The 15,470-nt window shown below is 37.7% G+C and overlaps 1 protein-coding gene across 1 annotated transcript in view; it reads left to right on the top strand.

Annotated features, from left to right (window-relative positions):
* Positions 1 to 15,470, top strand: part of DACH2 (dachshund family transcription factor 2) — a 560,533-nt gene that overhangs the window by 417,869 nt on the left and 127,194 nt on the right. Inside the window, exon 5 of the mRNA XM_047764685.1 lies at positions 11,770 to 11,928. Within this exon, the coding sequence (XP_047620641.1) occupies positions 11,770 to 11,928 (159 nt within the window). The remainder of the gene's footprint in view (positions 1 to 11,769; positions 11,929 to 15,470) is intronic.

Here is a 15,470-nt window from a genome sequence, read left to right on the forward strand (position 1 = left end):
ATTTTATGGTTTTGTTAACTCTTTTTTATTTTTTTCTTTTTAATTTTATTTTGTTTGAGGCCTGTTCATGGCTAAATCTGTATGCTGGCTTATTTGAGTGACTGCTCTCTGATTGTGGTTTCCTCAGTCCTAGTTCTTCCTCTTCTTCTTTTTTTTTTCTTTTCTTTTTTCTTCCCTTCCCTTCCTTTCTTTTTGGTTTAGAGAAGCCCTTTCAATATTTCCTTTAACCTGGGTTTAGTGTTGCAGTATTCTTTAAGTTTTTGTTTGTTGGAAAAAATTTTTATTGTCCCTTCTATTTTAAATGACATTCTTGCTGGATAGAGTATTCTAGGTTGCATGTTTTTTCCTTGTAGCACTTTAAATATCTCTTGCCATTCCCTCCTGGCCTGTAGTGTTTCTGTAGAGAAGTCAGCTCATATTCTTATGGGGGTTCCCTTGTAGGTAACATTCTGTTTTTCTCTTGCTGCCTTTAGGATCCTCTCTTTATCACTAACTTTTGCCATTTTCATTATGATATGTCTTGCTGTGGGTCTGTTTGGGTTCAGTTTGTTTGGGGCCCTCTGTGCTTCTTGTATCTTGAACCCAGTATCCTTTAGATTTGGGAAGTTTCCATCGATAATTTCTTCAAATATATTTTCCATCCCCTTATCTTTTTGTACTCCTAGAATTCCTATTATGCGTAGATTGGCCCGCTTTATATTATCCCATAGGTCTCTTATGTTGGCTTTCCAGTTTTTGTTTGGTTTTCTGTCTGCTGACCTGATTGAGTGATTTCCATTATTCTATCTTCCGAATCACTGATTCGTTCTTCTGCATGATTCATTCTGGTTTTTACTGCCCTTAGTTCAGTTTGCATCTCTGCAAGTGAGTGTTCTAGTTTTTCTTGGCTCCTCCTTATATTTTCTAGTTCCTTTCTGAGGGTATCTGCATTACTGTTCCTATCTTCTCTTAATTCCTTCAGTATTTTCACTATTTCTCTTTTGAACTCCAGGTCTGTCAGACTGCAGAGATCTGTTTCATTGTTGACTGTTTTAGGTGAGGTCTCCTGTTGGCTTGACTGGGGGTGGTTTCTCAGCTTCTTCATCTTCCCTGTTGTTTTCTTTCTCCTGAGGGAGTTGTACTCTCCGTTATCGGGCAGTGTGTGCCTTGTCACTGCCATGGAATATTTCCTGAGGGCTGGCATTCTTGGTCAATCTTTTTTGAGGCAGTGTGGCTTTTCTGGAGTGTTGATGGGGCTAACAGTGTTTCTTTGAAGCAAAGGAGGACTTCCTGAGGGCAGACAGGACTGGGAGGTCCACACCACGATGGTAGCAGATTTCACTTGGTCATGCAGAGCTTGCTCTGGTGTTTTTAGGCTGTGGGGTTCTTGCAGGGGGTTGGCGGTGTTGGGCAGCTGTTCCTCAGGAGTGCAGCACCCCCTGGGGGCTGGAGCAGATATCTGGGTCACTGAGAACCTAAGAGGCTCTTCCCTAGGGCAGCCCAACTCAGAAGGACGGCCTGAGAATGTAGGCAGATCTTTTCACAGTCTGGCCGAGCTTGTTGCAGCTTTTCTGGGCTGCAGGGGCTCTTCTAGGGGGCTGGTGGTGCTGAGCAGCTATTCTGCGGGAGTGGGGCACCCCCTGGGGGCTTGGGCGGGTAGCGGGGTCGCTGGAAACCCAAGAGGCTCCTCCCCAGGGCAGCCCGACTCAGAAAGACCGTCTGAGATCTTTTCCCGGCTCGGCCAGGCTTTTTGCAGCTTTCCTGGGCTACAGTGGGTCCTGCCTGGAGCTGGCAGTCCTATGCAGCTGATCCACTAGGGCACCCCCTAGGGTCTTGGGCGGGTAGCAGGGCAGTTAGGAACCCAAGAGGCTCCTCCCCGGGGCAGTCTAACTCAGAAAAACTGTCTGAGATCTTTTCCCGACTCTGCCAGGCTTGTTGCAGCTTTTCTGGGCTGTAGGGGGTCTTGCCTGGAGCTGGCAGTCCTATGCAGCTGATCCTCTAGTGCTTGGCACCCCCTGGGGGATTGGGCGGGTAGCAGGGCCAGTGGAAATCCAAGATTCTCCTCCCTGGGGCAGCCCAACTCAGAAAACCCGTTCGAGAATTAGGCAGATCTCTTCACATCCTGGCTAGGCTTGTTCTAGCTTTTCTGGGCTGCAGGCCTTTTCTCAGGGGCTGGCGGTGTTTGGTGCTGCTCTGCGGAAGTGTAGCCCCTCCAAAGGGCAAGCAGGCCTGTGCAGGGACAGCCCCTGCGGTGGTAGGCTTCAGGCAATTGTTGAGGCCAGCCCTCCTGGATGGCAGGCAGCCCCAGGTTCGGCGAGAGGGTAGGGGGTAATGGGGGTGGGGGGAGGGGATGCACTGGGAAGCACAGCTTTCAGCTAGCTAGCGGGCCTGTAAGCTTGCTGTGGCATGGGAGGTATTCTATGGGGACCCACCCCTTCTTCTCTCCCTTCCCCAGCACAGGCGCAGACCATGCTCTTTTCCCAGGTTCCCTCTGATGCGGCTTTCCACTTCCCCACCCCTAGAGTATTGCTCCCTTCCTTGGGGACAGCTTTGTTTTCTAGTCTCCCAGGCAGTCTCTGCCCGGTCAAATGGTTTCTAGACCTCCCAAGCAGTTATCACTCCACCCCGCCCCCCCCAGCCCGTTCTCAGGGTCTAACTTCTGGAGCCGTGATCTCAGTGCCCAGCCCCCATCCAGGCGTCCCCCATCCCTTTCTCGGGGACTAACCTTCGGAGGCGAGGTCTCGGTGCCTAGCCCCACCCAGGTGTCTCAATTTTTGGTGACTCTGCCCATAGTTCAGATGGTCCGTTCGGTTCTTGATCGGCTTTTCAGTACTCCAACTTACTGCTACACTCTTCTCTGCATCTGGAGATTTTTCTGGTTCGTTTGATCTTTCCCCCGTGTAGGTGACTTTCCAGGGTGCGGGATCCCTTTCTCCTCTGCAGTTCCCTTTCAGGAGCGCCCATCCCGCTCGGATTCACCTTCTCTCACTCTCCTCTTTTCTCCAGTTCTGCCCAGTAATGTCACGAACTTCTTGGCGTTATTGGAGTTTAGGTTCCTCTGCCAGCGATTGGTTGCTGTTCTGTGCGAGTCATTTATTCTGTAGCTGTGCTTTTTTTGTTGTGTTTGTGGGAGAGGGCGAGCATGTCCCCCTACTCCTCTGCCATCTTGTTCTCTCCCCTTCTTCTATTTCTTTCATCAGTGTATTACAGTTTTCAGTGTACGGGCTTTCACCTCTTTAGTCAATTTTTTTTCTAGGTGTTTTATTCTTTTTTTGCACTTGTAAATGGAATGGTTTTATTTTTTATTTTTCATGGTCAATTTTTACTGTATAGAAATGTAACCAATTTTCATATGTTGATTTTGTATTCTGCAACTTTACTGGATTCATTTATTAATTCCAACAGTTTTTCTGTAGAGTCTTTAGGATTTTCCATTTATAAAATTATGTCATCTGCAAACATTGAGAGTTTCAGTTCAACTTTCTAATTTGGATGTCTTTTATTGCTTTTTCTTTCCTAATTGCTCTTCTACGATTTCTATGTTGAATAAAAGTGGCAAGAATGGGCATCTTTGTCTTGTTTCTTATTTTGGAGAAACAGGTCTCAGCTTTTCACCATTGAATATGATGTTAGTAGTGGTTTACATGGCTTTTATTATGTTGAGGTATATTCATTCCCTCTCTATTCACTTTGTTAAGAATTTTTATTCATAAAAGGGTATTGAATTTTGTCAAATGCTTTTTCTGCATTTATTAAGATGATCATATGATTTTTATTATTCAATTTGTTAATGTGATGTGTCACATTGATTTATGGATTTTGATCCACTCTTGAGTCCCTGTGATAAATTCCATTTGATTGCATTGTATGATCCTTTTAATGTACTCTTGAATTTGGTTAATATTTTGTTGAGGACGTTTGCATCTATATTTATCATGGATGTTGGCTAGTAGTTTTGTGTGTGTGTGTGTGTGTGTGTGTGTGTGTGTGTGTGTGTGTGTGTGGTTTCCTTGTCTGGTTTTGTATCAGCGTAACTCTGGTCTTATAAAATGGGTTTGGAAGCATTTCCTCCCTCTCAATTTTTAAAAAGAGTCTTAAAAGGATGGGTATTACATCTTTGAGTATTTAATAGAAGTCACCAGTGAAACCATTTGGTTGAGGACTTTTGTTTGTTAAGAGATTTTTGATTACTGATTCAATCTCTTTACCAGTAATCAGTCTCTTCAGTTTTTCTATTTTTTCATGATTCAGTCTTGGATGATTCTGTGTTTCTAGGAATTTATCAATTTCATTTCTTTAGGTTGTCCAGTTTGTTGGCATGTAATTTTTCATATCAGTCTCTGATGACACAGTATATTTTTAGTGTCAGTTGGAACTTCCCTTTCATTTCTGATTTTGACTTCTCTCTTTCATTCTCTTTCTCTTTTATTCTCTCTCTCTCTCTCACATATAGTGCATCTATCTAAATTTTTCAAATTTTCTCTTTCCTTTTCTTTTTGGGTGAGTTCCACTTCCCTGTCTTCCAGATCCATGATTATTTCTTCTTTCTCATCTAGTTGGCTGCAGAGCCACTCTATTGTATTTTTTTTGTTTATTTTTTGTGATCTTTAGCTTGTGACTTGTTTTGTGTTTTCTTATATTTTCTCTCTCTTTGTTGAAGTTCTTACTGTGCTCATCCATTTTTGTCCTGAGTTCAGTAAATACCTTTATAATCATCACTTTGAAATCTTTATTGGAAAATTTACTGCTATTTCATTAAGATTTTTTCCTGATGTTTTATCTTTTTCCTCCATTAGTAATATATTCCTCTGTTCCTTCAATTTGCTTGACTCTCTGTGTTTGTTTCTATATATTAGGTGGAATTCTACCTCTCCAAGTCTTGAAGGAGTGGCCTTATGTAGGAAATGAACCTTAATGTTCAACCTTGCTCTAGCTCTTGTTTGTCTCTTGAAATTTTGTGATTATCTATGCAGGTTGATTTATTCTTAATAGGTCTTAGTTATTGTGTGCCAATACCTGTCAGTGTTCCAAAGGGAAGAATCCCAGTAAACACCTAGTTTCAGGTTGGGTGGAGGCCAGATTTTCAGGCTGCAACTTTTAAAATATGCAAATATAAACAATCCTGTGGGACACAGTTTTAAACCCGGCTTTCCTCTTGACCAGGATATCTAGAAGTGTTTCCTGAGTGATATTTTCAAAAACTGAGACTCCAGATTAGTGTGTAAGTTCCTTTCTGGGAACTATTAAGCTATAGTGAGGCCAAGGAAAAGTGAAAAAATGGCATTCCCTTACATATGTTTCCTGAGAGTGTAAAAGTGGTACCTGCCAGTGTTAGTGCTAACCATGTAAAAGTAGAATGCAAAAATGGCACCCTCCAGTGCCTCTGTCCCTGGATAGAGTCCTAGCAGATATGTATCTTTTCACCAGATGCTTTTTGATTAGCAAATGAATCTCATTCACATATAGTTTAGATGCTATTCAAACTTCTACTTTTATGCTGGGTCCCAGGGCGATTGAGTCTGTAAGTGAGTGCTTTAAGAGTAGAATCTTAGTTCCCTGCATCCCTTTGGGTATCCTGAATGTAAACTCTGTTGGTTTTCAAAGCCAGACATTTTGGGGGCTTATCTCTTGAGTATAGTTCTCAATGTATGGGATGCTCATGTTGGGTACAAACCCTTACTCTTGGAGGAAGCTCCATATTTTTTAGTTCACTCCAGTTCATTGTTTTAATTATGACATATTTTAGCTACAAAAGGCTACATGCTATTTAGACTCATCAAGCAATGTGTGTTCATCTAGGACTTTAGCTAAACAAAATATTCTATGAATGAGAAAATAAGCTTGATTAGGACATATGCTACTTAGATTTTGTTTCTTATTCTGCTACTTGCTTTTTGCCTTATATATAAGATTACTGGAAACATGATCAATTTAGGTCCATATTTTCAAGTAATCTGAGTTATATGTTTTTTTTATTGCTACAAAAGTCTAAAAGTAAGGATAGCTTGTTATAAATGTTTGCATTTTCCATATCCAATACCATACTGTTGGATTTAATAATTAACCTATGCTTCCTCATAATAAGTTACATTTTTTTCCCAATCAATAACAGCAACTTCTACTATATTGTTCCTCAAAACAACTTGAAAAGACACACCAAACTTTAATCAAAAGACAGAGATCCTTTTTAAATATGAAATCCTTGTAGCTGACTCACTTAATCCTAATAGTCTTAAAATCTCAGACCCACAGAAATAGTGTTCTATGTGCTTAAGGGAGAATGGTGATTACTAATTACTAATCTCAGACGCACAGAAATAGTGTTCTATGTGCTTAAGGGAGAATGGTGATTACTGATTACTAAATTATCCTGATACCCTACACTCTGATTTCTGTCAATGTTTTATTAATTCCTGTCACCCATTCTTAATATCAAAACACATTGAGAAAATGAAGACCAGTAGTCTGGTTAAATGAGAGTGTTAAGGGTTTCCCTGGTGGCTCAGTGAGTTAACAGTCTGGCATTGTCACTGCTGTGGCTTGGGCTCAATCCCTGGCCCAGGAACTTTCACATGCTGTGGATGCTACCCCCCAAATTTGAGATATTAAGAGTGATGTTTGGTATTGGTATATAGAGCCTTACTGCTGGATTTCTTTTATACCCATTTGAAATAAATTGGGGGTTTTGGCTTGTAAGCCTATGATAATTTTTTGAAACAATATTTTCTATTGCTTTTCATTTCATAGTAAAGATGCAGTTATTAAATGTGTCAGAAGAATGAGGGTTGGAAGAATACTACTTAGGGAAAATTTTGGTGAATTAAAATCCTACTTAGGTTCCTACTCATATTTCTGCTACTTTTAAAAATTTTATTTTTAAGTAAATGAATATAAAGGTCATGTCCATCTTTGAAATTCTTTATGTCTATTGCAAAGTCCCCATGATTCAGAAGTCTGTTCCTTCTGGTCACTTCTAATACAAAGAAAATACAACAAAAATAAACAAATGAACTTATTTATAAACAGACTCACAGACTTTGAAAACAAAAGTACAGTTACCAAAAAGGAAGGGTTGGAGAGAGGGAAGGACTGGAGTTTTTGGAATGGGAAATACAAACAATTATATGTGGAATGGATCATCAACAAGGACCTGCTGAGTAGCACAGGGAAATCTACTCAATATTCTGTGATAACCTACATGGGAATGGATATGTGTAAATGTATGGCTGAAATACTTCACTGTTCAGCAGAAATTAACACAATATTGTAAATCAACTATACTACAGTAAAGTTAAATTTAAAAACATAAGTAATCCTGTAGGAACCCTAACATTTTGCAGTGCGTTTTAAAGAAAAAAATTTGTAACTTGAGTTCTTAACTAAGGCAACAAAAGTTTGTCAAATGCTTTGTCAAATCAATATTTCCTCATATTTCATCACTTAATTATTTTTACATTGATTCTAATAAAGAATATATATATATATATTTCTACTTATAAAAATAGTTCTCTCTAGCTTTATAATTGGAAAGTTTGGGATTATATTAATTAGTTAACTATAGTATTAATGTAGTAATAGTCCCTATGCTGTTTATTTAATGTTTTAGTTTTATTAAACATTGAACTAAAATAATGATAAGTAGATGATATGGAAAAGCTGAAATCATTTATTCAATTCTTGAAGATTTGCTGTGTTTTTTACATTACCTTTATCTAATTAGGACTGAGTTGGGTTAGGTTTATCCTTAATATGAAATTTCTTGAAATGATAAAGACTGTGATGAGCCTTCTCTGTTTGACCTAACCCACTGCTTACTTGGTTTCTTACACATACCTTGTTGAAGTGCTAGCCAGTTTTTCTTCTCTTTACTAGGAGTCCCTCAGTAAAGCAAGTATTGTCTAATTCAGTAAAGGGTACATACTCTAGGGTTATGGGATGAATTGTGTGCCTCCAAAATTCATGTGTTGAATACTACCAATATCTCAGAATGTGACCGTATTTGGAGATGACATCTGTAAAGTGGTGATTAAGTTAAAACAAGGCCCTTAAAGTAGGGCCTAATTCAATCTAACCAGTTTCCTTATAAGATGAAATTTAAAAATACAAAGAGACATCAGGGATACATACACATAGAGGAAGGATCATGTAAAGGAGAAGGTGGTGGCTATCCGCAATCCAAGAAGAGAGGCCTGAGGATAGACCAAATCCACTGACACCTTGATCTTGGAGTTCTACCTTCCAGAACTGTGAGAAATAATTTTGTGTTTAATCTACCTGCTCCATGGTATCTTGGTCCATTTTGGCTGCTATAACAAAAATGTCATAGACTGGGTGGCTTGTAAACAACAGAAATTTATTTCTCCCAGTGCTGGAGGCTGGAAGACCAAGATCAAGATGATGTCAGTGTCTGGTGAGGGCCCACATACAACCGTATTCTCACTGTGTCCTCTCATGGCATAAGGGCATTCATTCAGGAGCTCTTTGCAGTCTCTTTTATAAAGGCATTTATCCCATTCATGATTTCATCATCTCTCAAAGGCCCCATCTTCAAATACAATTACATTGGGAATTTGGATTTAACAAATGAATTTGGGGGGACATAGACATCCGGTCTATAGTATATGGTGTTTTGTTATGGCAACTCTAGCAAACTAATACATCTAGAGATAGATAGATAGATAGATAGATAGATAGATAGATAGATAGATAGGAAAAGGAAGCTGAGCACTCAAGCCATTCACATAATGGTTAAAAAAAGGTTGATCCTGGATTACACTGGTAAAAACAACTTGTTATCTTTAAGTGCAATGGATGTTATTATAGGTTGGCACAAGGGCATAGGGCAATGTCGTTTGGGGCTACCAAAATCTCCATACTGAGTCGTAAGTAAATTTGTATAGACTTTTAAAATGTAGGTATTTGGGGTCAAAAGACAAGAGTGTGTCCAGAGCTTCCTACACAAATATCAAGGATGTCTTACCTGCCTCAGTCACTCACTTCATATAATGTTGCCTTAAGAAGAGTTCAGGAAAACTTAATATATTTATATTTGATGATGATGAAGACAGCTGTTAATTGGCCTCCTTGTATCTTTTTTAACACAGTAGCTAAAGAGATGAGAGGTGTTAGGAAAAGTTCATATAAAGCGCTCATAAAAGCAGACACAAAAATACCTGAAATCCCTCAATGCAGTGAAAAAAAATTATATGCAAGTTATTCGGAATATGTAACATATAAAACATTCGACTAATAGCTAAAGTAACATTTGTTATTGAAAGTTGGCTAAAATATTTTCAATTTACAAAATAAATATTGACATAATCTTAGCATTAGTATTATTTTATGTTGTTGCTGCTGTGATGGTACAATACCATGGTAACATCAATGGTGTAATTCAGTGTCTTCTAAATGTATATTTCTTTATCAATTTGTTGATCATCATTTTACAAATTACAGTTATGTAATTGTGAGATAATTCATATCTTGGACTTAATGCTGGAATGATGTAGTGGTTCTGTTTTTGTTCAAAATTTTGCATTTTCTGGTATTAGTCATGTTTAATTGGACCAATGTTACTATAAAGAATTCTCACTGTTGCAATGTAGTTAATTTCATCATTTATTAAGATGCTCCCCTCATCCCCCTCCACCATTCCTGTTCATTACAGCATAACAATGTCATATTCATTTTAATTGGAATTTCAAATTTGTGAATGCTAAATTATGTCAATGCACCAACCATAAAATACCTCCTTGCTCTTAGGCAGTGACTATACAACAATTAACATCTGGATTGAAAGAGAGAATAATTTGTATAATTATAAGAGTGTTGCATGTTTTCAATGAACACACCAAACCTCAACATAATCAAAGGAATAATTTCTGGTCCATTAAGCTAGTCCATCAAATTCAACCAAATTTCCTACCTTTTAAGCTTCTATACATGTTAACTGAATGACTTAAAGCAGAAACTAAACAATTAGTTACTTACATCTCCCATATTTGATTGGAAAACTTGTCCATATAAGCAGAGCCAGAATACCCTTCAGCTTTTATATATGCTGCTAGGGAATCTGGTATTTCCATGTCTGGAACTTGTCTAGTTGGAAATTGGCCCAGAATCCCATTTTTGAATTAGAAATTGACTTTGGTCTCAAGAGGGCTTGAAAGAGTTCTGTGAAAGGGGTTGATTCCAAAAACTGGGATAAGAGGAGAAAGGCTAAAATTGAAAAAAACAAAAACAAACATATAAAAACCTCTTAGATATTCTAGTAGCCAGTTTGCTTAAATAAATTTTAAATCATCAGGGAGAATGCCAATTTGTCCTGAAAAAATTTCCCTAAAATGTCTATGACTCTCAAAGCTGATTTTAAAGATGTGGTACTTGAAAGCAGAAGTATAAAATAAAAAATAAATAAGTATTTTATTTTATAAATAAAAATGTTCAATCCTTTTGACCCAGAAATCCCACTCGAGGGGATTATTGGTTCTAAGGAAATTTTCAAATGAATGTTATTATTATAGTAAATTTATTGTAATAACAAATTTAAAGTCCTATTTTAATAAATTATAGTACATTAACTCAGTAAACTATTATCTAGTCCTTACACTTTGTAAATATGATACCTGAAGTAACATGACATTTATAATGTAAAACTGAACATCCATATGAACAAAGTCTGGGAGGAAACTTAAAGAAGTGAAAAAAACTATAGGGTTGAATGTCAGGAATATGAGCACCTTGATTTCTTTCTACTTTTTTCTTAAACCAGTAAATGCACATATTTTACAGAGTGCCCAAAATTCCTAGCCATAAATCTCGCCACAAAAGAGGGTCAATCTTTTGCATAGCAGGTGGGGTAACATCAGCCAGGTGGAGATGCTAATGTCACAATTCCAGCATGGGAATGGGAGCTGAACCATTGATCTCTGAATTAATGAAACACATCAAGTGAATATACCGGGCTACCCACACAACCATTTTGTTTTCTGAAGCCAGACTGCTACTGCAGTAATTGGAATTCAGTCATTTACCCCTGTGTTTAAAAGATTATTCTAGAAAGTATGTCCTGGAAATAATTCTGTGGTTGTTTACTATACGCTTTTAAGCAATGGTTCTGCCCAACAGTTTGCTAAGTGCCAGATGAAATAGCTATGCCACTGTAGATTATTATGGCAATATAGTAGTCTGTACTTATGCATACTTTACTTCACTCTCCAGTATGGATGATCAAAGTAAAGCACAATTTCAAATTGGGAGCTGTGGTTTTAGGTTTTATCCAGCTTATTTTGTACAAAAGCCTGCTGTGTATGAAGAGAATAGCATTTTGAGGGCTGGATCTGAGAACAAAATAAATGATAATTTTGTTGCTTACCACATATTTTTGCATGTCATCATGCTCTTATAAATTATTTTGTTCTTTTTGGGTGAATAGCAATGCTCCATTAAAATATAGCACATATGCATTTGAGGGTAGGAATGGGAGGCAGTAGTGTTCAGTTAATGGCCTTCGACATATAAATGCTTTCAAAAGTTATTCATTATGATTCCAGATTAGTTTAGACTACCTATAAGGCAAGTGAGCCTATATTATTAGTGAGAGTTGTTTAGTCTTCCCAGAGTCAGCTTAAATTCAAGGCTATTGAAAATTTTTGAAACCATCATAAAAATGAGTCACTTAATAATTTTCTATAGAGTAATGTTAATAATTACAGTCCTAAAAAGGAAGTTAAAAAGCCCTTCTCATGGAAAGTTATAAATTTGAAATCTGTTTATATGAATGTTTTTCAGGTGGAAGTGAATCATCCTGGGATAAGGATAAGATGCAGTCTCCTCTTGCTGCTCCTGGACCTCAACATGGAATTGCTCATGCAGCTCTGGCTGGCCAGACAAGCCTTGGGGGTGCTCCTACCCTCAATCCACTGCAGCAAAACCATCTGCTGACCAATAGTATGTATATTGACCTCCAAAAAATTGCTATTTTGAGAAAAATACCCCTAAGGCCCACTGGAAAACTTGGGCTAGCAGGGATAGTTGCTCTTCAATAAGGTTTAACAATTTGAAGTCCAGAGGGTGGACAAAGAGGGATTCACTTGAAAGGATGAAGTTTATAAAGCAGAGATAGATTGAGTGGCCATGTAACAGAACAGAGGTACATGGTAGGGTATGTAACAGAATAGTTAAGAATGTTGGCCATAGTCACATAAACTTGGGTTTGAATTCTATTTTTTGAATCTGTACCACTGTTTGGCTTTGAAGAAGTCAGATAAATTTTCCAAGTCTCAGTTTCCACAAATATAAAATAGGAATAAAATATACCAAATCACTGAGGTTATGGTGAGGGCTAAAATTAATAAAGGAAAAACTTTTAGCAGTGACTTATATATGGTAGGCGCTTATCACCCAGTAGTCAAACTATAGCTGAATTATACAAATTTAGATTTATATAATATTTTTAGGAAATTCAAAGACTCGGAATCTTTCTGTAGGAAAGCAAGCTTTATATACATTATTTAGCTAAAATCTTAACTGTTCTTATGAACAGGATATCTGGGAGAAGAGTTCCATTATTCTTTTCCTGGACATGTATATGTAATGATTTTTTTTTCACTATAGCTGGTTTATAGTGTTCCCTCAATTTTCTATTGTACAGTATGGTTACCCAATTACACATACATGTATAGATTCTTTTTTCTCACATTATCATGCTCCATCATAAGTGACTAGATATAGCCCCCAGTGCTACACAGGAGGATCTCATTGCTTATCCATTCCAAAGCCAATAGTATGCATCTATTAACCCCAAGTTCCCAACACATCCTGCTCCCTCCCCCTCCCCCTTGGAGATATTTTAAAATGATATCCTAAATCTTAATGAAATTCATGTTACTAAGTATACAATATGAGTTATGGTGTCTTACTTTAAAGAGATTATAATCTCATGGGTGAAATATTTTATAAAAAATTGAATGTTATGCAAAGGCAAATAAAATGGATGCTAGGAAAAAAATGTAAATATTATGTTATGGGAAGTCAAAAACAACTGATTAGGAGTTTCTGTTGTGTTTCAGATCGTTGCAAACCCCACTAGTATCCATGAGGACGTGAGTTCAATCACTCGCCTTGCTCAGTGGGTTAAGGATCTGGCATTGCCAAGAGCTGTGGTGTAGGTCACAGATGCAGCTCGGATCTCACATTGCTGTGGCTGTGGCATGGGCCAGCAGCTGCAGCTCCAATGTGACCCCTAGCCTGGGAACTTCCATATGCCATAGGTATGGCCCTAAAAACAAAAACAAACAAAAATGAAAAACAACTGATTAAAGTAGACTTAGGTCATAAAGGAGGGGAACCTAGAGGACTTTTAGTTTCTGGTCTGACATATTAAGAGCTTATAAGTTACAGTAGAAAAAACTTGTATTGGGAAAATAACAACTTTTAAAAAAGAGCTTATAAGTTGTCATTCTTGTCCTCACAATAACAAAAAAATTACACAACCTGAGAATCAACAACTCTATTTAAATCCATCAAAGATTGAGTAGACAGGGCACAGCTCTCCCCAAAACTGGGTAGATAGTCAAATACAGAGAATCACAGATTATAGAAAGCAGAAGTGAGGGCTGGAGCCTGGTAGAAGCATTTAAAAGGTATTTGAGGAGTTCCGTCATGGCGCAGTAGAAACAAATCCGACTAGGAACCATGAAGTTGCCGGGTTTGACACCTGGCCTCGCTCAGTGAGTTAAGGATCCAGCATTGCTGTAATCTGTGGTGTAGGTCGCAGACGCAGCTCGGATCTGATGTTGCTATGGCTGTGGCATAGACCAGCAGCTGTAGCTCTGATTAGACCCCTAGCCTAGGAACCTCAGTGGGTGCAGCCCTAAAAAGTGGAAAAAAACTTTTTTAATTTAAAAAATAAAAGGTAATTGAGTAATTTCTGAAGCCCAATGTGGATCTAGCTTGAGAGGTAAAAACTTCTGGGGGCTCATCCTTATATGGTACCTATACTTTCATGGGTTTTTAACTCCAGGAGCCTCATGAGGTTCAAGCTAAAGGCTTGAGAAAATTGTCCTCATGTTTCTGGAAGAGGGAGAGAAAAAAATAACCATTTCAAAATATGTCCAGAATGTTCTGTTCTCCTTAACTATAGCCTATCCTCAAAGGAAACTATTTTACCAGAGCTTAATAAACTACTTGGTTTTATCAGAGCCTAACTGACCTGGGGGAAGGGATACGGGGTGAACTCCATTACCCTGTAGCTATTGATGTGAGGAAATAGAGGTATAAACTCCATCCCCTTTAGTTTTTCATTTCAATAAAAAGAAATTCTCAACTCTAGTCCCCTCTAACCTTCCTGTCTCATGTAAGAGGGAAAAAGCTGAAAAACACTTGTGAAAGTCAAAGCACAAGAACACGGGCTCACTAGGAGACTGAGACATAATCACATAGAATGCTTCTTCTCCCTACACATTTTATCACCACCACAACAGGACTATGCATAATAATAGGGTGTTATTATTATGTTCATAATAATAAAGTATAGAAAGCCTCAGACCCTATTTAATATGGAATCTCTTGGAAAAAACAAAGACAACATGAAAGACAGGAAATTACAGCTACTAATATGACAGCCTCAGCAAAGAGTAAATATAACCCAACTCCCTGCCAGATAAAAATAAAACTTTCCACTAAAGGCCTTTTTACATCATATCCCTTTACCCAATACATCATTTCTGGCTTTAAAAAATAAATTATAAACCTTTGACAAGGCAAAAAAAAAAAAAAAACAGAATATGAAGAGATAAAGTGTCATAACCAGAACTGGATATATAGCAGATATTTTAGAATTATCAGCCTGAGAATTTAATATAATTATGATTAATATACTAAAAGAATGGCAAAAGTAGAAAACACAACTGTAAATGGAAAATTTAAGCAGAGAAAGGGAAAAAATCTAAGCATCAAAAGGAAATGCTAGAAATCAAAATCACTCCAAAAAAATGAATGCCTAAGATGGGCTCATCAGTAGACTGGCCAGGGTCAAGGCAGAAATGAGAAACCTTGGAGTTAGGTCAATAACAACTTCCCAAATTGAAGAGAAAAAAAAGAAAAAAATGAATGAAAAAAAAGAACAGAATATCCAAGAACTGTATGGCAATTACAAAAGGGGTAGCACACAAATAATGGAGATACTAAAAGGACAAGAATGAGTGAAAGGAACAGAAGAAATATTTGAAGTAACAATGACTGATATATTTCCCAAATTATTGTTAAACACCAAACTGCAGATCCGGAAAGCTCACAGAACACTAAAAAATAAATATTAAAAAATCTACAACTATGCATGTTACAGTCAAAATGGAAAATCAAAAAGAACTGTAGAAGAAATAGACTTCTTTAGACAAACAAAAGTTAAAGGAATTTGTTACCATACCACCAGATTTACCCTGTAAGAAATGTTAAAACAATGTCTTTAGAGAGAAGAAAAGATAAAGGTC

Source organism: Phacochoerus africanus, chromosome X (assembly GCF_016906955.1).
Source record: "Phacochoerus africanus isolate WHEZ1 chromosome X, ROS_Pafr_v1, whole genome shotgun sequence".
In the NCBI taxonomy this organism is placed as follows: Eukaryota; Metazoa; Chordata; class Mammalia; order Artiodactyla; family Suidae; genus Phacochoerus; species Phacochoerus africanus.